Source organism: Xenopus laevis, chromosome 3S (genome assembly GCF_017654675.1).
Source record: "Xenopus laevis strain J_2021 chromosome 3S, Xenopus_laevis_v10.1, whole genome shotgun sequence".
NCBI classification, from domain to species: domain Eukaryota; kingdom Metazoa; phylum Chordata; class Amphibia; order Anura; family Pipidae; genus Xenopus; species Xenopus laevis.
The window spans coordinates 31,215,454-31,240,301 of record NC_054376.1 but is presented as its reverse complement, the minus strand read 5'-3'; the positions used below and the strand labels follow the sequence as shown (position 1 = coordinate 31,240,301).

At 40.8% G+C, this 24,848-nt stretch overlaps 1 protein-coding gene across 1 annotated transcript; it reads right to left on the bottom strand.

Moving 5' to 3' along the window:
* Nucleotides 1–290: 290 nt before the first annotated feature.
* Nucleotides 291–23,472, bottom strand: anxa4.S (annexin A4 S homeolog; the record flags this gene model as incomplete). The annotated part of the gene is given in 13 exon segments (NM_001092480.1): nucleotides 291–440; nucleotides 1,126–1,248; nucleotides 2,105–2,163; nucleotides 3,191–3,286; nucleotides 3,979–4,072; nucleotides 5,619–5,675; nucleotides 6,193–6,272; nucleotides 7,631–7,721; nucleotides 10,762–10,875; nucleotides 12,887–12,981; nucleotides 13,360–13,447; nucleotides 15,016–15,069; nucleotides 23,450–23,472. Coding segments are annotated over 12 exon segments (966 nt in total). The 3' UTR covers nucleotides 291–380.
* Between the last annotated feature and the right edge of the window lie 1,376 nt (nucleotides 23,473–24,848).

Here is a 24,848-nt window from a genome sequence, read left to right as displayed (position 1 = left end):
GGGCTTTTACCTACAATCCCGGTGGGGCAGTCTGCAAGTAAATATTAGAACTCTACTCCAAGAAAATGCTATTTGCAAGATAAAAAGATTAATTATATTTAGCATGAAAATACGCTCAGCACTCATTGTTGCTCATACTAAGGTTAATGGTAGATGAGAAAATTCTGATCCTGCCTGCAGACTCCCTAAGGAGACTCTCCTGTGTGTATTTTCTGCTTAATACCTCCTTGTGTGCTCAATGGCAGAGGTTCATTGATACCCTGAAATAAGATCAAAACAAAAGACATTTTAAAAAGGCATAAGAAGTTTTTATTTTGCTTTGGTTATGTGTTCAAGCAGACATGACAGATTGATTTCCCAGACACACATTACTACATTACTTAGTCATCCCCTCCGCAAAGTTTCAAAAGCACCTTCTTATAATCTCCAGAGCAGTCACCCTGTGGAAACAAATTACAATATATATTACAACAAGCAAGCTGGAGATGGGACTTCTGGTTTACAGATGCCTGCATTGCTCTGGTTTTCCTACAAATATGATCCCGAGTGTATAATTTATTACTGTGGAGTCTTGAGGAATCACATTGTGGTGGAATAGTTGATCAATCATTGATAGCCCAATTCCATCAAGCAGTGAACGAAATCTCTATCCATATTTTGTGTATATGGGAACGTAAAGGGATACTGTCATGGAAAACATGTTTTTTTCATAACACATCAGTTAATAGTGCTGCTCTGAAATCCATTTCTCAAAAGAGTAAAAAGTCACATGACTTGGGCCAGCTGGGAAATTGACAATATGTCTAGCCCCATGTCAGACTTCAGAATTGAATATAAAAAAAATCTGTTTGCTCTTTTGAGAAATGGATTTCAGTGTAGAATTCTGCTGAAGCAGCACTATTAACTGATTCATTTTGAAAAACATTTTTTCCCATGACAGTATCCCTTAAAGTAGGTGAAGTTAGCTAGGATTAACATGCCAGAACAAAATAATTTCCTTTTAGTAGTATCAGACATTTTCTATTGTTTTCGTGTTGGTTTTCCAGAGCCAGCAGCCAGAGGATAGTTCCTATATAGTAACACTGGTGAATGATGCAGCTGCACAGCAGTGAATTTTTCGCTCACCTTAATAAAGGAATGTAGGGATTTCCCATACATTTTCTTGAACTCGCAGCGGATTTCCAGCATGTCAATTTCACAACGAGAAACCATAACTCTGATCAGAGTTTTATCATCTGTCCCCATACCCTGCAACACAGAAGAGCCCAGCAGATATATTCCATGAATGTTGGGACACACCGGGAAGACATTGGGACAGATTTACTGAAGGGCGAAGTGGCCGTCGCTAACGATAATTCGCCAGAAATCTCATACGCATAGACATCACCAATTTACTAACAGAAGTGGAGGACAAATCGCTAGCGAAAGTAGAGGACAAATCGCTAGCGCAGTTTTACGGCCTATCACCAGGCGAATGATCGGTACTCCGCAAATTCACAAAAGTGCGAATTTTACAGAATGTTACCAGAATGGTACACATAGGCCCAATCAGCCCACACAGAGGCCCAACCAGCCCCCACCAGCCCACTAAATACTGACTTTCAATGGGACCTTATAGCAGCCCCTCTGGCATTTGCCAAAACCCACAGATTTCCAGTCCGGGCCTGTTGTACTGCCCTATAAAAGAAAGGACTGCATCATTTTATATAGCTAAAGTCACACAAGTGTCACAAAATGAATTGCTCCTGAAAGCTTAAAAGTTACTTGGTAACAATCATATAGGTGGCTGTGGTGCTTTGGGTACTGCTCCATAGGCTGGAAAATACAATTGGAAAATGCCATCCGCCTACCATTAAATTCCTTTAACAATCACTGCCTTAGATATTAGATACTGTTTTCAGAACAAGCCAAGAACAGAGCTGGAAGTTGAGAGTAGAGCAGTGAAATAGGAGAAACTGAATAAATGCACTTTACCGTATACCATAAAGTAATTGAGGGTTATGCATATCGCATGAGGAGCTATGTATGAGACCAAAAGATCAATGTATTAACAATGTATGATGCTAGGCACAAAACAACAAGTTTACAGGACAAAAACACTCACCTTCATAGATTTATACAGCCGTTCTGCAAAGTAGGCTGGTCTGCTCTTTATGCATTTCACTGCAAGGCAAAGAGTCAGCAATTACATGCTGTGGAACGTATACTTGCATGTCATGGCCAGCTTGAAAGGTCTTATCGTTTCTGTACAGCCTATAAAAAAATCTAAAGAGTGGTCCTTTTACCTATAGCCCTGTTGGCTGCCTGTGTAGTGAAGGGGGGAGGCAAATAGGCAGGAGGTACAGGTAGGGTTGCCACCTGGCTGGTATTTTACTGGCCTGGCCAGTAAAAATGATGGTTGATCCCAATGTTACTGATAGGGAAAAAAGATATATATATAGGAAGGCCGGTATTTTTTTCCAGAAAAGGTGGAAACCCTAGGTACAGGCCGCAATGAGGCCCTGTCTTTACCTGCCACAACTACTGATGCGTGATGTCAGGGCAGTCAGTAGCTGTCCAGTTGCAGCCTGCACCTCTCACATACCCTAGATAGAGCACTGTCTAATGCAGAGTGCAGCTTCCCCCTGTGGTGCAAATGCTTGTTGGATAGGCAAGGCTAAAAATACAAATATTGTAACATCTAATCAGCTTCAAGATAAGACTTGACCGTGGTCACTGAACAGGAAGGGTTAACCCTTATTTTAAGTCTGGCCTGTCACATACCCTAAAGCTGGCCAATGACAGTTCAATATTAGCTGCTCACTCAGTACCAACAGATATCTGGCTAAGAATTGACTTGATATCTAATGAGCACTTTGGCTCATGGATGTGGGTCTCTCCAGCAATTTGTATTGGTCCCTATTATGACACAATCTTGGCCCACGGTCCACAATATCAAATCAGCTCTTCTGACCAATTTATGGAAACAGGCAGGTCTTTTTGTGCATACGTGGCTATTTTTTTCTGAATATGATCCACCAAATCCTCAGGTGGTTGCTCAAACAAAAGCAAAACAAATATACACTTTGTAAATAGACCCATTAGACCAATCCAAAAGCAATAAAAAAGTGAAAAGTATAGCACATAGTGGTCCCTTATTATCAACCTATAGAAAGATGGATTTTCTTTTTTAAAATCCTGACATACTTACCAATTGCTAAAAGAGCATCTTCAAAATGTCCCGACATTTCAGATTTTATACTGGACTCAAGATCTTTCTTTGCAATTTTTTTATACTCCTCGAAAACTGAGAAAAAAAACAGAGAGAGGCTTCAGTTCAGACCACGCTGCAGCAAGCATTATATTAATGGCTGCCCCTAGGAAGTCCTAACAGACACTCACTATCTTCCTGGCAGCTTAGAAACACACAGAAATCATCATTTGATGACTGACAAATACGTTTCATGTCTTACTATGTTAAATTGGAATGTACAAATTGATCCAATGAGCTTTATACCTTTTAACGTTCACCATTTTCTGTAAGGCGGCACCTATTTAGCTTTTACTCTCCAACATTCATGTACAGATATGGGATCCATTATCCCGAAACCCGTTATCCAGAAAGATCCGAATTATGGAAAGCCCGTTTCCTATAAACTATATTTTATCCAAATAATCCAAATTTTTTAAAATGGTTTCCTTTTACTCTGTAATATTAAAACAGTAGCTTGTACTTGATCCCAACTAAGATATAATTACTCCTTATTGGAAAAACCCACCCCTTCACCTGTTGGTATATTTTGTTGGTATATTTTCTATTGGTACATTTGCTGGTTTCTAATGAATATTTCTTGCAAGGTAAATATACTATGCCTTGGAAACTCTGGCAAATTGTGAAAGGTTGGTCTGCTTGATTTGCTGTTTTAAGCTGGCCATAAACGCAAAGATCCGAACGTACGAATCATCGTACGATCGGACATTCCCATCTCACATGCTCACCCCTCAGTAAGTGGTTCCGGTTTCTGCTGCAAAGGATAGTCAGGAATTTCACTTCATCCGTCCCCCACTTCTTCTCACCAGCTTCATATAGGGCCTGGGAGGAATGTTAAATATGCATCACACATAAAATTGACAATATGCAAAAAGTGGGCAAACGGGTTTGAAGGCAAAGCTTTTTTTTACCCTGGATTATTATTCTGTATGGGAAATGACACACCATATTTATGCTTCAATGATTACTTTCTATTACTAAACAGTAATAGTATATGGGCAGATTGTGCCTTACTGTGTGATACATATATATAAGGCAGCCATACTACTGGATTTGTTCTCCATAGATAGGACTAAGAACAATCTACCTTGCAGAAAATACAGCTGCTGTCACTTATGTTATTTCAACCAACTCTCTAAATCTCACCATAATCCATATGCGGTACAGCCTAATGAGTAATCATGGATGAGATCTGCCTTCAAATCCAGTTTATAGACAGTTAATATATGTATGTACCACATGACAGTGCTCATCTATAAAGACTGGAGTGAACGGATGTCGAATATAATAGCCAGAACCCAACTTTGTGCTTTACAGCTACCAATCAATGACCAAGCAGAGACTTGATGGGGGGCATATGGGTCATAACTGTTTGCTTTTGAATCTGAGCTACATGCTAAAAGCAAACTCACTGAACAGTTATGTCCCATGTGGCTCCCCTTCAAGTCGCTGACTAACTCAGAGTTAGAGAGTTGAAAAGCAGGAAGTAGTGTTCTGGCTATTATGTTAGACATCCAGTCACTCCAGCCTTGCTAACCAACTATATACAGTATATATATATAAGATATAAGATTAGAGACATCCACAGGCCAAACTGGTATTTCCCAGCATGCATGGTAGTTTATGTTGCATGCTTAGGTTTAGCTGGCCAAATTGCAGGTAGCAAAGCAAGCACTTAAGTGCCTATTTAAGACTTTAAGGAAACCTGTTTGAGTTTCCTAAATCATGCTGGGTTTTCGGCTGAAAAACCTCAGTAATTTCCACAATTTTACCCAAATGGGCTTTTGGCACAAAAATAAATTTGGCAGTTATCATAATCTTACCCAATCTGACTTTTGGAACAAAGGATAGCTTTGGCAGCTTTTAGGTAACAACATTTTTTTTCGTTCCAGAAGCCTGTTGGGGTAAAAATACTGAAATTGCAGAGGTTTTTCTGGCTGAAACCAAGTATGAGTTTGGAAACTCACACGGGGTTTCCTTAAATATTGCTTGCTCAATCTTAAATAGTCCCCTAAATTTTAATGTGGCACTGCCCTCACCCACTTAGCTACATTGGGGGGGCTACACTAAGGCAGTCAGGATTCACAGGGCCTCATGCAAGTGCATTGACTTTACTAGAAACACTACTGTAAGCAAAACCTCGGGGCCACAAACATAAGTTTAATGGGAAACAACCAATCATTACTATTACTCGGGAACCTTACTTATAATTAACTGTACAGCTTTTCTACCAAATTTTCTCTTAGGAAGATTGGTTGGGAAAAAAAATAATATTTCTAAAATATCCGAATAAAATGAGGAAAGCTATTGTTTACTTGGCTGCTACATGAGCCGTGGCGCAGTACATTACAATGTAAGATGGGCTTACATTGGCATCTTGTTTAGCAAGTGCTTCATTGACATTGCTGCTCTGATCTCTTCCACCCTGCAAAGGAATGAAGAAAGAAAGAAAAATAAGATGGAGACCAGATTGTAGAGAATTTCAGGCAATGAATCTTACAGAACTTTTACAAAAATCACTTAGAGGGGCTGATTTATTAACACCTGGTGCAGCTCACCAGATCTTCAAGTACAAACAGAAGTGAGGCATTCTTTGTGTGTTAAGTAATGCACACATTAGTAGAGTTCTGCTGAAGTTTATCTATCAATTTGCAAAGTTTTATATAAACTACAACCTGCACCTGCAATTTACGTAAACTTCAAAAACTCCAACCACCCAGAGCTAGTTGCCAGGTCGAGTTTAAAATGCAAACAAACGATCTATAAGAACCTTAGAATTAGGATATTCTGTGCAAGTATTAAGCTTTATGTGTACTAGATGGTGGGCTATGTAACCAACCAGTTTTCTCAATTCTCAACTTAGCAACACCTATTTAGACCAAAGGGAGTCATTTACAGTACAGATTAAAGAGAAAGGTCCTGGCATTGATTGTGGTACTTACCGCAGCCAAAGATACCAGAACTCTTTGGAACATTGAAGATGTGTCTGAGCAAATATCGTCCTCTAGAGATTTACCATATTCTGCAATACAAAAAAAAGGATCATCAATAACCTGCAACCTGACAATAAGACACATAACTGGAAACAGTTTTTATAAATGAGGAGACAAACATTTGTCTAGGAAAACAGTGGTACATCAATAAATAAGTGACACATAGATTATTGTTTACAGAAATTTATATTTGCATATCTGCACATTCATATGTGTGGGAGCAGCAATTTGTTTTGGTCTGTCAAATAATGATAATATCTCTCATAAAACAAAGAGCACCTCCCAATGCTAAAAGTTTATCCGACATATAAGGGTTCCCTTGTTTGGGCCAGGCTTCCTGGTTATGTGGTGTAATCTAATTTGATAAAGAAACCCTGGCCTCAAACAGAAAGTACAGTTGGCCACACGGGCCTCAGTGCTGCATATCTGACTGATCATCCTGAAGGAAAGTCAATGGATATTAGTGGTAAATAGCCAAACCCACTGCTCAAGTGAAATCTTTGCATTTCTGCTTCAGCCAGTGATGCTGACACATGCAGTGAATTAGGTCACTTAGCTGATCACCAGCAAAACCAACCCCTAAAGTTCCCCTTTGATCTGGTCAGTCAGTCATCAAGTAAAAAGCCAGGTCAGTTTAGGCCACTATGACCATACACTGGTCACACAAGCAGCATTTTGGGCATCAGGTCATATGGTTGGATTGGACCGCGATACACTAGGTTATTTTAAATGCTGACATTTCATATATAATATACACTGGCTTTTTTGTACATATGAAACCTTCACCTTGAGGGAAAATCTTCTAATCATCTCTCATTGCCCCCCTTTTCCCTATCCCTCTTGTGCCTTGGAGATCAAAGCTTTTGTCTCTCCCCCTAAAGCACATTCAGAGCAAATGAAAAATCTCTCTCCTCTTTTGAAAGCCAATATTTCAAAATGCATTTGTTTGCAAGTCTCCTATATCTTGTAGGCCATCAGATTCATGGCAAGGCAACTCATGAAAATGTTAATCATTTGTAATTATTACTCCTGAAAAAGAAATTGGACTAAAGGCCCAAATACTCTGGTACCTAGCTCATACATCCAGCCTTCCTATCTTCATATAGTCAGCTGATTGATTGTTCCCCAAGCTTTTTACAAAAATAAAAGAGGAACAAGACAGACAGCATTTCTTTTATCTGCAGACTAGTTCTGTTCACCAACCTGTTTCCCTTAGGTGCTCTAATTCAAACCTGGTGTACAGTGCTGTCCTCTGTAGCCATTAATTGATTTACATGACAGAGAAGCCTATATGATGCATGTAGTTACCTAGTCTCCAGCACATATGAAATCATAGACTAGACAGGGTGGATGTCTCCAGCTGCCTCTTCTTGCTTTTCCTACTTACTTATTCTGTAGGTGATATTTATGTTCTTGATCTCCTCTGGTTTACGAGATGCCAGAATCTCAATCAAACAGCCCTCGTCTGTCCCTGCACCCTAAAAACATACACAAACCTGTTATCATTGAGCGCATAACTTGTTGGTGCATACAAATAACTGACGATGAGGATGAAACAATGATAGCAGTGACACTATACACATGGGCACTTAGAGCAGTGTTTTTTCCCTAGTGATTATGCCTTTCCTTCTTCTTTAAATGCTACTATATCTTAAATCAACCTTAAAATGTATAGGTGCCATCATGGATGTCTATATCATTTGACTGCAATACAGTGAGCCTTCAGCTGAAGCAACAAAGCATGCTCCAGGGAGCAAAAATATGAGAAGAAGGAGTGTGCTAATGTCACCCTAATGCAAGAAAAGAGAGTGATTTTAAAGTACCTTTTCTGTTCTAAGCAGCATTGTAAGAAGATAATTAAAAGGTGTTTTCACATCATTGGGCAGAGCACAATTTGCATTGTATTGTTTATTTGTCCTTTAATCCAAAAACTCAAATGAAAACTAAGGGCGCTTTTGGATGATTATTTAAAATGAAATGCGTGCTTTCACAACATATAATTGTAGCATTGTTTACTGTTGTTATTGTTTTACTGTACAGTATAAAGTCCTTTAAAGGGGTAGTTGCCTTTTAAGTGAAAATCACAACTGAAATTCCAAACAGGAGAGTGGAGTTACAATAATCCATATTTAAGGTGAATTACACTCTTCACATAATACCCAGGATTTAATATCAGGTTCAGATGCCGTCAGTCTTTAAAACTCTGTCAAATACAATTAATGTATAGCGATCCCTGTATCCTTTTAAAATGTAAATAGATCAAGCAAGTGCATGCTGAAGATCAGGGGAAGAAACCTACTTTTAATACTATTGGCTGTCTTACATTTACTTTTGGCAAGAAGCTGTAAAAGACTTGTATTGTTGGTGAATCTGACTCTTCTACAGAAAGTAAAGAGCATCAATGCAGGAATATTAAACTGCTCTGTGGCGTGTGACATGCTTTGTTGAGAGACTTTATTGTATTGTCTAACAAAAGCTCCCTTGCCAGCTTTGCTTGCACTCTCTCCCCTTCTCTTCTTTCCTTTAACAAAGCCTCCCAGGAAGAGAAAGTACTGGGAAGTATCAGTGAGTAGGGATGTAGCGAACTGTTCGCCGGCGAACTTCGACTGTTCGCGTCCGCCGAATGTTCGCGAACGTCGCGCGACGTTCGCCAATATGTGTTCGATTCGAACAAAAATCGTTCGACCATTCGATTCCTTCGACCGCTGAAATCGAAGGATTTTCGTTCGAATCGAACGATCAAAGCCATTCGATTGAATGAAATCATTCGATCGTTCGATTCGAACGAAAATCCTTCGATCGAACGATTAAAATCCTTCGATCGTTCGAATCGAACGATTTTGCGGATGTTCGAAGTTCGCAAACTGTTCGCAAACTGTTCGCGAACTGTTCGCGAACTGTTCGCATTTTTTGCCGGTGTTCGCGAACGGCGTTCGCGAACACATAAACGGCAGTTCGCTACATCCCTATCAGTGAGCCGATGAATAAACTATTAGCAAGAACAGGTATAGGACCTTTAATTCAGAATGCTCAGGACCTTGGGATTTCCACTTAAGTGGTATTACTGTAATTCTTCATACATTAAAAGGGTAGCTCACCTTCAAGTTAACTTTTAGTATGTTGTATAATGGCTAATTTTAAGCAACTTTTCAATTGGTCTTCATTATTTGTTTTTTTTATAGTTTTTGAATTATTTGCCTTCTTCTTCTGACTCTTTGTAGCTTTCCAATGGGGGTCACTGACCCAACCTAAAAACAGATGCTCTGCAAGGCATATTGTTACTTTTTATTACTCATGGTTCTATTCAGGTCTCTACTGTTCATATTCCAGCCTCTTATTCAAATCAATGCATGGTTGTTAGGGTAATTTATGCCATAGCAACCATATTGCTGAAATAGCAAACTGGAGAGCTGTTGAATAAAAAGCTAAATAACTCTAAAACCACAAATAATAATAAATGAAAGTCAACGCAAATTGTCACAGAGTATCACTCTCTACATCATACTAAACATTAACTCAAAGGTTAACAACAAAGTCTGCTAAAAATCCTTCAAAAATTAAATAAAACCAGTAGGTTTGTTTTGCCACAAATATGGATTCATGCATCCAAGATCCAGTGCATCAGGTAAATGCAGTGTTCAGGTGTGCAGAGGCCCTGTACCTTACAATTGACACAAGCAAGGAGTAAAGTACAGGGCTCTCCTTTTCAACTGCAACCATGCATTTTTTGTGCAACTACAAAATTTTGGACTTGCCCAATTTAAGGCCCATTTAAGGCCCATTTAGTCCTGGGTGGAACTTTCACAAAGTTGTGTAGGCCAAATTGCACCAACAATTGATGGGCACAATTACAGTAGAGTTCTGTGTGTGTGGGGGGTTTAGGGGAGTGCAAGTTCTGCGGATTTCATGCAGCTAGCACATTGCTCCCATTACTAATGATCATCAGGGTATTTTTTGCATGACCATAGTTGGGGATACAAATATTCAGGACCAAATCCAATTGGGTACTAAATAGGGATGCACTGAATCCACTATTTTGGATTCGGCCAACCCCCCGAATCCTTCGCGAAAGATTCGGGTCTAATACCAAACCGAATCCGAATACTAATTTGCATATGCAAATTAGGGGTTGGAAGGGGAAAACATTTTTTACTTCCTTGTTTGGTGACAATAAGTCACGCGATTTCCCTCCCCACCCCTGATTTGCACATGCAAATTAGGATTCGGATTCGGTTCAGCCGGACAGAAGGATTCCGAATACTGCTGAAAAAGGCCGAATCCTGGCTGAATCCTGAACAGAATCCTGGATTCGCGCATCCCTAGTACTAATATCATCCATTCAAAGGAGTGGGATTTGAGAAATGAATGAGAACAGGTGACAAAGAATCCTAGCTGTGTCCTTGGGCAACCTGTTTGGTTTTATGATTGGCAGTAAAACCCGGATGGGGACTTGAGGAAAGAGCTTTGTTTCCCATTAAATCTCAAGCATGGCCTCTAAATACATCTCAGAACACCCACCTTCATGGATTTCTTCAGTTCTTCCACATCATAGAGAGTGTACGGAGTCATAAGTGCCACGATGACTTTTTCGAAGTTCCCTGTGAGTTCTGATTTTAAATCATCCTCAAGATCCTAAAAATGAGAATAGCATACATTTAAAAGCCTGCATGGAAAGAAACAAATAATTGACCACACCAACATGCCGTGTATTCTGCAAAAGGTTCAGAAGTAAATAGCATGGGGCTAGTTTGGTATTTAAATTTGCTTTTAAACTCTAAAAAGGTTATGTAATAAAAGGCACTAAGTTTGCCCTGGGGCAGTAACACATAGCAACCAATCAGCGGGTGCCATTCACTGGTCACCTGTTTAAATGCAAACATCTTATTGGTTGTTATTGGTTACTGCTCCAGGGCAAACTTAGTGCCTCATATTACATATGGGGGTTAGGAGGTTATGTAATAAAAGTCCCTAAGTTTGCTCAGGAGCAGTAGCCTATAGCAACCAATCAGCAGGTAGCATTTCCTAGTCACCTGTTTAAAAGCAATGGATTACTGCTCCTGGGCAAACTTATTACCTTATATTACATATGGGGGCAAATTGCATACGTGGTTGCAAGATCTAAACAATAAACCAAAAGTGTATAGATGGGGATCATTGTTTGCTACAGAGCAGTGGTGGTAGGTGCAAAGTTGAAAGTGCAAATTATATATATATATATAAAGCTGGCCAACTACGTCAAAGTCATCCCATATCTGGCCAGTCCTACGCTCAATTTTCACCTGATTCATTAAGAATTCTATTGCTTCATTATACAGTTTACACAGGGACTAAGTTTTACCTGCAACTTACTAGCTGCTTTCAAAGTAAAACTCCTAAACTTGGCTGCCCTTTTATTAGACACCAGCTTAAATATATTGCAATATATGGACAAACAATCCCTGTTTTGTTTAAAGGGTAAGGCATTTTTCAGTAGCAGTAGCACAAAATGTCTCTGTCTTAAATAAATTGATAATGGGTTGAGTGCAGAGGACTCTTGTATTTGTCTATATGTATTTTGTGGTCACACCCTCATTGCACCCCGCCTAATGTTTTAAAAATTAGTGGTGAGCACAACTTTCCCTTGTTACATATATATATATATATATTTTTTTTTAGGTAGATAGATAGATAGATAGATAGATAGATGATAGATAGATATATATATATTCTATGGTTCAAGCATGGTATTCTCTATAAGGATATTCAGCTGATCTGTTTATGTAGAGAGGGGCTGGTTATGTCATTTTCACAATGTCTGCTGGGTAAACACAAAGTGAGTAATTCTTTAATCAAACAGTAAATGTCTGTTTACCAAAGTTAAGGAGCACAAGAGATAAGCTGTTCCTTTATGAAAACCCCTAAAACATCAGAATATTGTTTTTTTAGTTTTTCAGGAATTTAAGTACATATAGGGAGAAAACCCATTTGCCCAGGTGCAGTACCCCATAGCAACCACTAAGTTGTTAGCTTTTAAACAGATGACTAGTATTTGCTGACCTGCTGGTTGGTAAAAGACCTATAACACAGTTTGCACTTTTATTACATAACCCCTTAGAAGCTGGGAGGTAGAACTCATATTTTTATGCTTCCCAAAATTCTTAGTACAATTTACTAACACCAGAGCTTACAGAAAAGTAATGTTAAATGCTCTCCTATTTTCACCTTTTAAAGAGACATTAGCATTTTTAATTTTTTCCCCTATTTTACATGTCCTTTTAACAGATTGTGTTAGGGGTGCACCAAATCCATGATTCAGCTGCATTCCAGCCCTCTTTTCAGGATTTCAGCCGAATCCTAGTGTTGTCCAACTCATTCCATGTAGAAGGCTATTTGGCTGACATAATACATGTTCATGGGCTTGTATCAAATTGACGATGTCATACACAACAGTCTAGGGAGCCCATAGTCAGGCAGCGGGATATAAAGAAGGGCCACATCTGATCCACTGGTCTCTAGTTGGGCAGCCCTGAACCTAAACACTGGCTGAATTGGCAAATTCTTAGGGCTATAGCACATGTCACTATCCACAGCTAAATCACTCAGCACCCACAATTCCACCTGAAAACAAAGACTGGCCACCACACTGTGCTTAGGTTTGACTTACTTTTCCAACAGTGGTTTTATAGGCAGTCTTGATTTCCTGTCTCTGGGAAAGAGTCCTGTTTGCAATGACGTCAATAACAGCATCTTCATCAGTGCCTAGAAACAAGGGGAATCCTGGTCACAGAGAGCTAATGGATCTTCTCACAAGGGTCGTGTTTTAGCATAAAAAACACATTGATGAAAGCAGATATAACAGGTGTATAAGTTCCTTGTGGAATATGACAAGAGTAAATGAATTACACAAGTGACTGGAGCATTAAAACGGGACAAGACTCCCATTCAACTCTTAGATTTCATGGATATATACTATGTAGATCTATAGCAGGGATCCCCAACCAGAGGCTCACAGACCACCGATCTACATTATACACATCCATCCTGTGCATGTACCCATCATTGTGATTAACCCAGAATGATTAAAGAATAGTTTATACATGGGTGGGCCATTTATCTTGGAAATGTACTAGTACTCACCTGCTCCTTTCATGGCTTTCCTCAGCTTCTGCACATCATTGGCTGCATTGAAATTGGGGTAGGGTTTAATTGTACCCTTAGTTCCAAGCTAAAGCACAGAAAATAAAAGTTCAGTCAAAATCAAACGTTTGGTTGCTGTTCATTTTTTTTTTTTTTACAAACTGCCAATACAATAAGCTACCACTGTATTTCTGTATTTTGTGCCATAGACTTCCTTAAAGATCTGCACCCAATAACTAAAAAAAATATAATATACAATTACTTTACAAGACTAAAACCACTACATATTTACAAAGAGCATATATTGGAAAGGGGCTTGAAATTATATTATATTTCATTATACTACCAACTTTAGGGTAAGGGCATACCTGGAGATTCGAGTGCATTGGTGCAGGCATTTTTTCATTAAAGCTTTGGGGAGACACGGGGAAGCAGTTCGGGGAGATTAGTCACCCCAAAGAAGAGTTGATTAGTCGCCAGGCGACTGAGGGTAAGGACACACCTGGAGATTCGGGGAAATTTAGTCACCCCGGCAACTAATCGCCTCTTCTTTGGGGCGACTAATCTCCCCGAACTGCTTCCCCGTGTCTTCCGTCAGCTTTAATGAAAAAACGACTGCGCCAACGCACTCACGGCACTTCGATTTCCGAAGTTTACTCATGTGCCCTTACCTTAAATCTCACCGAATCTCCAGGTGTGCCCTTTCCCATAATGCAATAATGTGCTTTATAATAATGGATTATCAATAGTCTCCAGATAAGCCAGGGAAGAGGGGTGTGCTTCCCACAGCAAAGAAACAGGTGTCTCCCATTTATGTATGGCATGTAGTAGCCACATGTGCCATGAAATAATTTTAGACACTTTAGGGGCATTTTGATGATGAGAGTTTTTTTTTTAGTCTACAAGGAGTCTTAGGCTCCATATGACACTTTAGTTGCCTGACATGACATTACAAGAAGGCTCTGACTAGGAGGTTTTGGCAGCTCTCCTCCAGAATTACTTGCAGGTGATGTAGCAGTGGGAGGTGGAAGGCGAGCTTCCTGGTAGCCACAGCGAGACTGGCTGGCCACAAGGGGACTTCCAAGAAGCCAAATACATTAAGCTGGCCATAGACAAGCAGATTTTAGCCTCTTTTTGCATGAACAATCATACGGCCCGACTTCCACTCACCATTCAGATTAAATAAAGTAGTAAAAGAACAAATCAAACGATGTTCTGGCAGTGACAACAATCGTATGAAAGTGATGTCCGACAAATAGAAGTGACCCATTGATATCATCAGATAGGCAATACATGAAGAGAAATTATTGTTAGCCGACAGAAATCTTTTAACCTGTCCCATCTAATAAATGACGGATTGCCATGGTATTGAAAATATTGTGACAATCCACACATGGTCCGCAAATCGTACAAAACTATTTTTCTTGCGACTTTATCTTTGAGTATTTGGCCATCTTTAGCCCCCTGTTGACCTTTAGCTCTGCTGTATGTTTCCAGTAAAGCATGCCATGCTCCACCAATCAGGGCTTGCTAGGGACTGCACTATGCTGCCAGCAACCATCCTTGCTAGGGCCATGTTATCAACTGAAGATAAGGCCCTTGGTTCCCTAAAACAGCTTTATGATATTGACTTATTGTCAGGAGGTTTATACTTACTGTTGCCATGATGTTCACCGACTGCAAAGCAGAGAATTTCCAAGCAGATGTTGGCTGTAATAAAACAGATAAGGCATGTTTACAAAGGCACTAAATGGCTACATTGGAGCATCTGAAACCATGGTAAATCTATGCCATTTTATATACATGTAATTAAGAGGCTTGGGAGGTTACAGAATATTTAGTTGTTCATTACTTCCTAATTCTTCTCCAGCTCATGCGCATGATAAAGATCATTACTCTGATACCCTGATCTTCAGGAACAACTGTCCCAGCATTTATCTTCCTTAATGGACAAGAACTTTATATTTTATGGTTTGAGAACACACTCCAATCTGATAAGGTGAAGTAAAACAACAACTGAAAACATCAGGTCTCTGCATTATTAGAACCAGACTGGAACAAAGGGCAAATCAACTTTCATTTTGTTATGTCACTGTCATTCTAAATACCTTTTCTATATCTTAATGAATCCATCCCTGCTTGTCTGTACCTGTTAATAAAATAAAGAGAGCTGGGAGAAGACATCAAGCGGCCAGAGATGACCACCAACCCCGCTGCCTTGCTCTGTATTTTATTAGCAGGTACAGGCAAAGAGGGCAGTACTGAAGAGTGCAAGGTCACCTGCAGGAGACCACGATTAATCGCAAGTGCGTGGAGACTGATTTTTTCTGAATGTTAGATAGCACTGAAGTCACACAAGCAACGACAGGCTTCAGATCCCTATCTGGTCTGCCTAGCTGCTGATTTGTTCCTATCCTACTTGGTGTGCCAAGTGCCTCCGGCTCCCCTGAAAAGCCTGGGAATGGAGGCAGCAGGAAGTGAAACGGATGGGAGGGACTAGTAGGGTTTTTGCAGAAATTGTCAATTAATCGGCCAGAAATGACTTTTCTCTGTAATTTACGTCTATATTTAAAAGAGTATAATGTACTGGCACATTCTTGTTTTTCATACAATATGTCTCCTTTAAAATCACACTAGACATACTTCACTTTTTGTATACTGGGGACCAAAACTGTACTTCATATTAATGATGGGGCCTTAAAGTAACACATATGGGCAGATATATTAAAGGTCGAGGTGAATTTTCGAATTTAAAAAACTTGAATTTCGAGCTATTTTTTGTGTACTTCGGCTAGGGAATAGTCCTACTTCGATTCGAATTTGAAAAAAAATCGAAAATTAAAATATTGAAGTTTGTCATGTACTGTCTCTTTAAAAATTCAATTTCGACCATTCGCCATCTAAACTCTGCCGAATTGCTGTTTTAGCCTATGTGGGACCTCTTAGAACCAATTTGGAGTCAATTGGTGGACTCTGAAAAATCTAAGTTTTTTTTTTTTTTGAAAAACGTTAATTCGAATTCGATCGAATTCGCTATTACTTGATTCGGATGAATACAGACCTACTCGATCGAAAATGGACCTATTCAGCCAAAAAAACTTTTGACTTTATTTCGGTTGGTCTTTTTGAATTAGAATTTCGAACATTTTCAAATTCTAAATTAGACCCTTGATAAATATGCCCCATAGTGTTTTCTCTATTGGTGGAAACTGCCAATACCACTGTAAACATCAAGATTTTTATGATGTATTTTTTATTTCTAAATTACACTGTTTACACTGCAAATAAATCACTCTACAATATAAAATTTCATTCCTGAACCAACAAGTGTATTTTTTTTTAGTTGTAAAATTGGTGTGTAGGTGCATCTCAGGTCATTTTGCCTGGTCATGTGCTTTCAGAAAGAGCCAGTACTTTAGGATGGAACTGCTTTCTGGCAGGCTGTTGTTTCTCCTACTCAATGTAACTGAATGTGTCGCAGTGGGACATGGATTTTACTATTGAGTGCTGTTCTTATATCTACCAGGCAGCTGTTATCTTGTGTTAGGGAGCTTCTATCTGGTTACCTTCCCCCTGTTCTGTTGTTAGGCTGCTGGGGCAAAAGGAGGGGGGGGGGAAATCACTCAAACTTGCAGCACAACAGTAAAGAGTGACTGAAGTTTATAAGAGCACAAGTCTGGGAAACTGAAATATGTCTAGCTCCATGTCAGATATCAAAAGTAAATATAAAAAAATGTGTTTGCGCTTTTAAGTTTAAGTTTGGTAGGGTACATTTGTATTTCTACAGGTATGTTGTGGCTCAACAGAGGAGGAACAAGCTAACTCAGATAAGAAAATCATCAGCTCTGTGACACCCACTTTTCATTGCTAAGAAATTATAAAGCATAGCCAATACCGTAGATTTATTATGCAGTGACAAGTCCCTCCCAGATGACAACTGTAGGGTAAATATAGATTATAATCCCAACTATAATATTTACTCAAGTAAATACTGGATGATAATCATTGTTTGCATTAAAGAATCAACCTTTGCCCTCTGTCCGTTGCCTCCACCGCTTTCATTCTTCACAAAAACAAGCCGAAGGAAACAAAGGGGTCAGGCTCCATCTCATATAACAGATGAGAACACTGTAAAATTTATTGATATAAATCTAAGAAAAAACAGAGAACTCCAAAGCTCATCTGATTTCTTTTCTAAGGGCTGGAGGAAAATAACAGTCGGATGAAGTATTCCCTCCCACCCCACTTGGAAAGCAACAACAGCGCAAAGCTTACTCTACTCTATGGTAACATGTTTTTTACAAAAAAAAAAGCCAGGCAGTCGTAACGTTGTCCTTATAACTTTGTCCACATACAGAAATCAGAAACAATAGGCAATGTAAAAAAGACTTTCAGGTCAATGTTTCATTGCTGAAAAAGGAAAAATATCAATATTGCTGCAACAAAAATGTCTCTCTATAAACACCACACCTTATTGTTACAATTTCCTGAGGGCAATATTAATGGCTTTGTAGCCCCGGCATTAGCTCTGCAGTGAAGGGACAAAAGGCTGCAATGTTCCCCCTCCCCGTCTCATCCACTATTAATGGCAAACACCTGAAAGAACCGTGTTACCATTTTGAGGAATTTAAAGATGAGGAGAATTAGGAGAAAGAAATCCCAAACTGGATGATCATTGTAACCCTTGAGGGGTCAGTTTCTTGAAACAATGTAGTAATAGCCAGATGAGAGAGCTAGTGCTTTGCATCGCAGTTACATTTACACAAAACTATAAAATTATTGAAATTATTTAATGTGTATTGAAAAGTTGCTTAGATGTATATTTGTATTGCAACAGGCAACATTTCCCAGGAGAAACTGACACTTAAATACAGTGCTCTGCACATGCGTGCTTCTTGCATTGTCATTCTACCCAAACTGGTTTTTATTTAAACACAGTTAGTAAGTGCTGGTATGTTTTCAACATGCATTGTAAGCATGGGAAATGTGAAGCCAACAAGAGTATTGAGTTAAGGTGTTTGTTACCTTTTCTCCAGACAAGCACAGAGTTTAGCTAAACAAATCCTCCTGCAATTAGAGATCATGGCATTTTAATTAGCTCTAGAATCCCTTGGCAACCAATTAGCAGGAACATTTATTGGTCCCCTGTTTGAAAACAAACATCTCTTAAAACGTTTGCAAACTCTGCATCTTATCTTATACATTAAGCCTGTGTATTATCTAAATATGTATTTAATGAGCCTATTATGCCCAAAGATACTACAAGTGTCCCTCCCTAGTACACCTGCTATCCCACTACTTCTATAGTCACCATCTCTCCCTATTATACCTGCTATACCACAGTCACAGTCTCTTCCTAGAGACTATTATACCACGGCTACTATAGGCACCCTCTCTTCCTTCTATACCTGCTATCCCACAGTCACACTCCCTTCTCAGAGACTATTATCCTACTGCTACTATAGGCACCATCTCTCCCTACTATACCTGCTATCCCACAGTCACACTCCCTTCCCAGAGACTATTATCCACTGTTACTATAGGCACCATCTCTCCCTACTATACCTGCTATCCCACAGTCACACTCCCTTCCCAGAGACTATTATCCACTGTTACTATAGGCACCATCTCTCCCTACTATACCTGCTATCCCACAGTCACACTCCTTCCCAGAGACTATTATCCACTGTTACTATAGGCACCATCTCTCCCTACTATACCTGCTATCCCACAGTCACACTCCCTTCCCAGAGACTATTATCCCACTGTTACTATAGGCACCATCTCTCCCTGCTATACCTGCTATCCCACAGCCACAGTCCCTTCCCAAAGACTATTATCCTACTGCTACAATAGGCATAATCTCTCCCTACTATACCTGCTATCCCACAGTCACACTCCCTTCCCAGAGACTAGTATCCTACTGCTACTATAGGCACCATCTCTCCCTACTATACCTGCTATCCCACAGTCACACTTCCTTCCCAGAGACTAGTATCCTACTGCTACTATAGGCACCATCTCTCCCTACTATACCTGCTATCCCACAGCCACACTCCCTTCCCAGAGACTATTATCCCACTGTTACTATAGGCACCATCTCTTCCTACTATACCTGTTATCCCACAGTTATACTCCCTTCCCAGAGACTATTATCCCACTGTTACTATAGGCACCATCTCTCCCTACTATACCTGCTATCCCACAGCCACAGTCCCTTCCCATAGACTATTATCCTACTACTACCAAAAGCACCACCTCTCCCCTAGGCAGATCTGACAAAAATGCTGGAACAGGGGCCAACAAAGAAAGCATCGCACTAGACGTCACTAAACTACAGAAAGTCAGTTTGTTCATAAGCTATTATTTCTAAAATATATCCACTCTGAAGACACTAGAACATGGGTACAGGCAGTTTCATAGTCGGATTTTTGGGGTTGTTATACCCAAACTCTAGTTCTGTGCTACTATTGATTAAAGGAACAGTAACACAGAAAAATGAAAGTGTTTTAAAGTAATGAAAATATAATGTAGTGTTGCCATGCACTGGTAAAACTGGTGTGTTTGCTTTAGAAACTCTACTATAGTGTATATAAATAAACTGCTGTGTAGCCATGGGGGCAGCCATTCAAGCAGAGAATACATAGTAAATAACAGATAAGTTCTGAAGAATCCCATTGTATAATACAGAGTTTATCTGTTATCTGCTGTTTACCCTGTGCCTTTTCTCCTTTTTCAACTTTGAATAGCTACATAGCAGCTTGTTTATATAAACTATAGTTGTGTTTCTTAAGCAAACACACCACATGTTACCAGTGCAGGGCAACATTACAATATATTGTCAGTCCTTTAAAACACTTTCATTTTTTGGTGTTACAGTTCCTTAAATTGCTGGAAGTTCTGCTACAAGCGAGCTTTAGCTGTGCCTATGTCTGCTCTAGGAACTCACCAGATTCAACTGCTACATTATAATGCAAGTTTCATAGACAAACTGCACAAAGTATTTCCCCATTTTACACAAGTGTGAATGAGTAGTACATAACTCCGCACTCTCTGTGTGCACTTTCAGCCCCAGTCCTTGCAACATGCCGTCGCCTCCAACAGCCCTGAACCACACCCCATACTCTGTAATGCAGAGACACTCATAAAACGGAACAGAAGAATGGATTCTTGACCTTTTATTTTTATCATAGTTTCAGCCATGTGCATGTGCCACACCCACTACAAAAACCCCAGATCACCATCCTCATGAATTACAATGAATCTATTGGGCTTTCAAGCAATTCATTCATGAAACAGTTATAAAGACCTCAAGTTCCTCTAACCTCTCCCCACTTGCAGATTCAAAGCAGATGACTAAGTTCTTCTCTGTCCAACTGAAAGGAGGTTACTGATCTTCACTCACAATTATTCCATGATCCAATGGAAACAGTCAACCCCTTCCCTGCCAGAATGCCAATAAGTGCATCAGAAATGTAATAAAAGCAAGTTTTTGGGGTGCAGTGTTTGAGTATCTGCCTCAACAAAGGCAAGAGACTCCATCTGAACCAGTTCAGTATCACATCTATATTTGAAACCATATTTCCCTTCATACACTTTTGCCAACTGAGCTGTTTTTACAGGTGTTGAGACCCAGAGGCTTTGAGTAGCTACACTGTTACATCTGTTTCATCTTTGCCTCTTGTCATTCAACTACAGCAGCCAATACCTTGCCCCTTTGCTCAAAAGCCTTCAGCTGTCATGGGAACACTGGAAAGGGTGCAGATTGGGCGGCACTTATATAACATTACTGTTGCCATAATGCCCTAGTGTCCCATGCTGCTACTAAAGGCACCACCCACAGTCCCTTCCCAGGGGTTATCAACACTACTACTATAGTCACCATCTCTCCCTACTATACCTGCTATCCCACAGTCCCTTCCCAGAGACTATTATCCCACTATAGTGCTACTATAGGCACTATCTCTCCCTACTATACCTGCTATCCCACAGCCACAGTCCCTTCCCAGAGACTATTATCCCATTGCTACTATAGGCACCATCTCTCCCTACTATACCTGCTATCCCACAGTCCCTTCCCAGAGACTATTATCCCACTATAGTGCTACTATAGGCACTATCTCTCCCTACTATACCTGCTATCCCACAGTCACACTCCCTTCCCAGAGACTATTATCTCACTGTTACTATAGGCACCATCTCTCCCTACTATACCTGCTATCCCACAGCCACAGTCCCTTACCAGAGACTATTATCCCACTGCTCCTATAGGCACCATCTCTCCCTACTATACCTGCTATCCCACAGTCACACTCCCTTCCCAGAGACTATTATCCCACTGTTACTATAGACACCATCTCTCCCTACGATACCTACTATCCCACAGCCACAGTCCCTTCCCAAAGACTATTATCCCACTGCTCCTATAGGCACCATCTCTCCCTACTATACCTGCTATCCCACAGCCACACTCCCTTCCCAGAGACTATTATCCCACTGTTACTATAGACACCATCTCTCCCTACTATACCTGCTATCCCACAGTCACACTCCCTTCCCAGAGACTATTATCCCACTGTTACTATAGACACCATCTCTCCCTACTATACCTGCTATCCCACAGTCACAGTCCCTTCCCAGAGACTATTATCCCACTGCTCCTATAGGCACCATCTCTCCCTACTATACCTGCTATCCCACAGCCACAGTCCCTTCCCAGAGACTATTATCCCACTGTTACTATAGGCACCATCTCTCCCTACTATACCTGCTATCCCACAGTCCCTTCCCAGAGACTATTATCCCACTGTTACTATAGGCACCATCTCTCCCTACTATACCTGCTATCCCACAGCCACAGTCCCTTCCCAGAGACTATTATCCCACTGTTACTATAGGCACCATCTCTCCCTACTATACCTGCTATCCCACACTCCCTTTCCAGAGACTATTATCCCACTGCTCCTATAGGCACCATCTCTCCCTACTATACCTGCTATCCCACAGCCACAGTCCCTTCCCAGAGACTATTATCCCACTGTTACTATAGGCACCATCTCTCCCTACTATACCTGCTATCCCACAGTCCCTTCCCAGAGACTATTATCCCACTGTTACTATAGGCACCATCTCTCCCTACTATACCTGCTATCCCACAGCCACAGTCCCTTCCCAGAGACTATTATCCCACTGTTACTATAGGCACCATCTCTCCCTACTATACCTGCTATCCCAAACTCCCTTTCCAGAGACTATTATCCCACTGCTCCTATAGGCACCATCTCTCCCTACTATACCTGCTATCCCACAGTCACACTCCCTTTCCAGAGACTATTATCCACTGTTACTATAGTCACCATCTCTCCCTACTATACCTGCTATCCCACAGTCACACTCCCTTTCCAGAGACTATTATCCCACTGCTCCTATAGGCACCATCTCTCCCTACCATAACTACTGGTTTACTGCCAGAAGCTGTAACCATAACAAGCAGGTATCATTATATAGCAGGTGCAGCAATCATGGGGCCAAGAATGGAACATAGTGAAATGCTCCTGGTTCTGGACAATTATTGTGTTTTACAGGGTGAGCAGAAAAGTGGGGGCCACTTACTGTCTTGCCTTGTGGCCTATAGGGTGTGTTTCCCCCTAAAGGGGTCAGGGCAGGTAAAAATAATGTTCAAATAATTGCAACTGTGCATTATGTCACTCACAGCAGCGATTATTAAATGAACTGACAGTACAACTATCTCTGTGAAGTTCCCAAACAAACTTTCCATCACATATTGATCTGCTTCTCCATTCATATCAGCCAGGAAACATAATTACTGCCCCACAAACGTCAAATTCTAAAGAAGCAAGTGTAAGTTTAATGCATAAGTATGAAAGTATGGAACAACAGTTCCCAACAAGCACTCTATCGGGCAGACAAGGGTGTGCTATTCAAAGGACATGTTTCTACTTCTTGAACTATCAAGCCCTCCCTGCCACTGTCAGATGATAATCTACACGAGTAGGCAACTGGCAACAATTATTTACAGTGCGCACCCCCAGAGTAGAGAGTTGGCCTCACCCACTGAAGCAGCACTCACCTGTGTCGACTTCTCCAAACACGGCTGGACAGGGAGTAGTAGGAAGGTGTAGGGGACAGTATATAAGTGAAAGCTGACTGGGAGGTGACCGTGTTTGTTCCTCCTACTGAGTGTGCAACTCAGGCAGTTCCTGTTTGTTCTGTGTGTAGGTCAGAGGGTTATCACTCAGCCAGGGAAACTCTATACAATCTCTCATGTGTGTGTACATTATGCAATTCTCTGTCACAACTCTGTCTGTGTCTTATACACTGAAAATGTGGCCTAAAATGGCTCTGAATATATAAACAATCAGGGTACGTGTGACCAGGGCCCCATACAACAAATTTTCTGGGCCCCCTGGCCCTGCCCACTCCACAGTAAAAAGTCCACACAAACACCAGTGCAAAAAACAGTAACCCCCTCACTCACAAGTTGTAAAAAGCCATTGGTGGTCAGGGCCCTCTTATAATTTAAAAAAAAAAATTGCTGCCAGGGTCCCACATAAAAGTTTTAAAAACATTGGTGGTCAGGGCCCCCCTACAAGTAGGGTTGCCACCCGGCCGGTATTTTACCGGCCTAGCCGGTAAAACACCTGCCATGGCCGGTATTACAAATTTACCGGCAATGTAGCTGCCGGTAATTTGTAATACCATTTACAAAATCCCCTGCCCGCCGAGGAAAACATACATTTTCGTCGGCTTCGGGCGGTGACCCCGCCCCACATTTTCGTCGGCTTCGGGCGGTGACCCCGCCCCTTTTGTGACTCTACTCCCTCATGGCCCCTCCCCTTTTGCATCACGCCCCGCCCCTTTCTTTTCCGTCCCCCACCATGGCTGGTAATTGTTTTTTTTTAAAAGGTGGCAACCCTACCTACAAGTTGAAAGAAATTATTAGTGGTCAGGGCTCATCCTATAAGTTAAAAAAAACATTGGCGCCAGGGCCCCCATTATGTTTTTTTTTTTAAAAAATTGGTGGTCAGGGCCCCCTACAAGTTTAAAAAAAATCATTAGTGGTCAGGGCCCCCCCCTATACATTAAAAACAATTTGCACAAGGGCCCCCCATAGAAGTTTCTACAATAACATTGGTGGTCAGGGGACCCATAAAATATTTTTAAAATATTGGTGGCCAGGGGTTTAATAAAATAAAAAAATTGGTGTTCAGTGGAACTTACAGGCTGGAAAGAGAGGCTCCCAGTGCCAATGTTAGAGTAGCTGCCTCTTCTTCACAGCTCAGTCTTGAGTCACAGGGTTAAAAGCTTCTGTTCATTTGTCCTTCCCTTCCTCCCTCCTTCTCCACTCCCACGTCAGCCTCACCCTCGGCATCAGCAGCAGCACTGGAAGAACTGGAGAGAATGTAGGTGCCGCACAGAGCTCGAGAAGTGAGTAGCATGAGCAGTGTGAGCAGCAGCAGCAGGTCTAA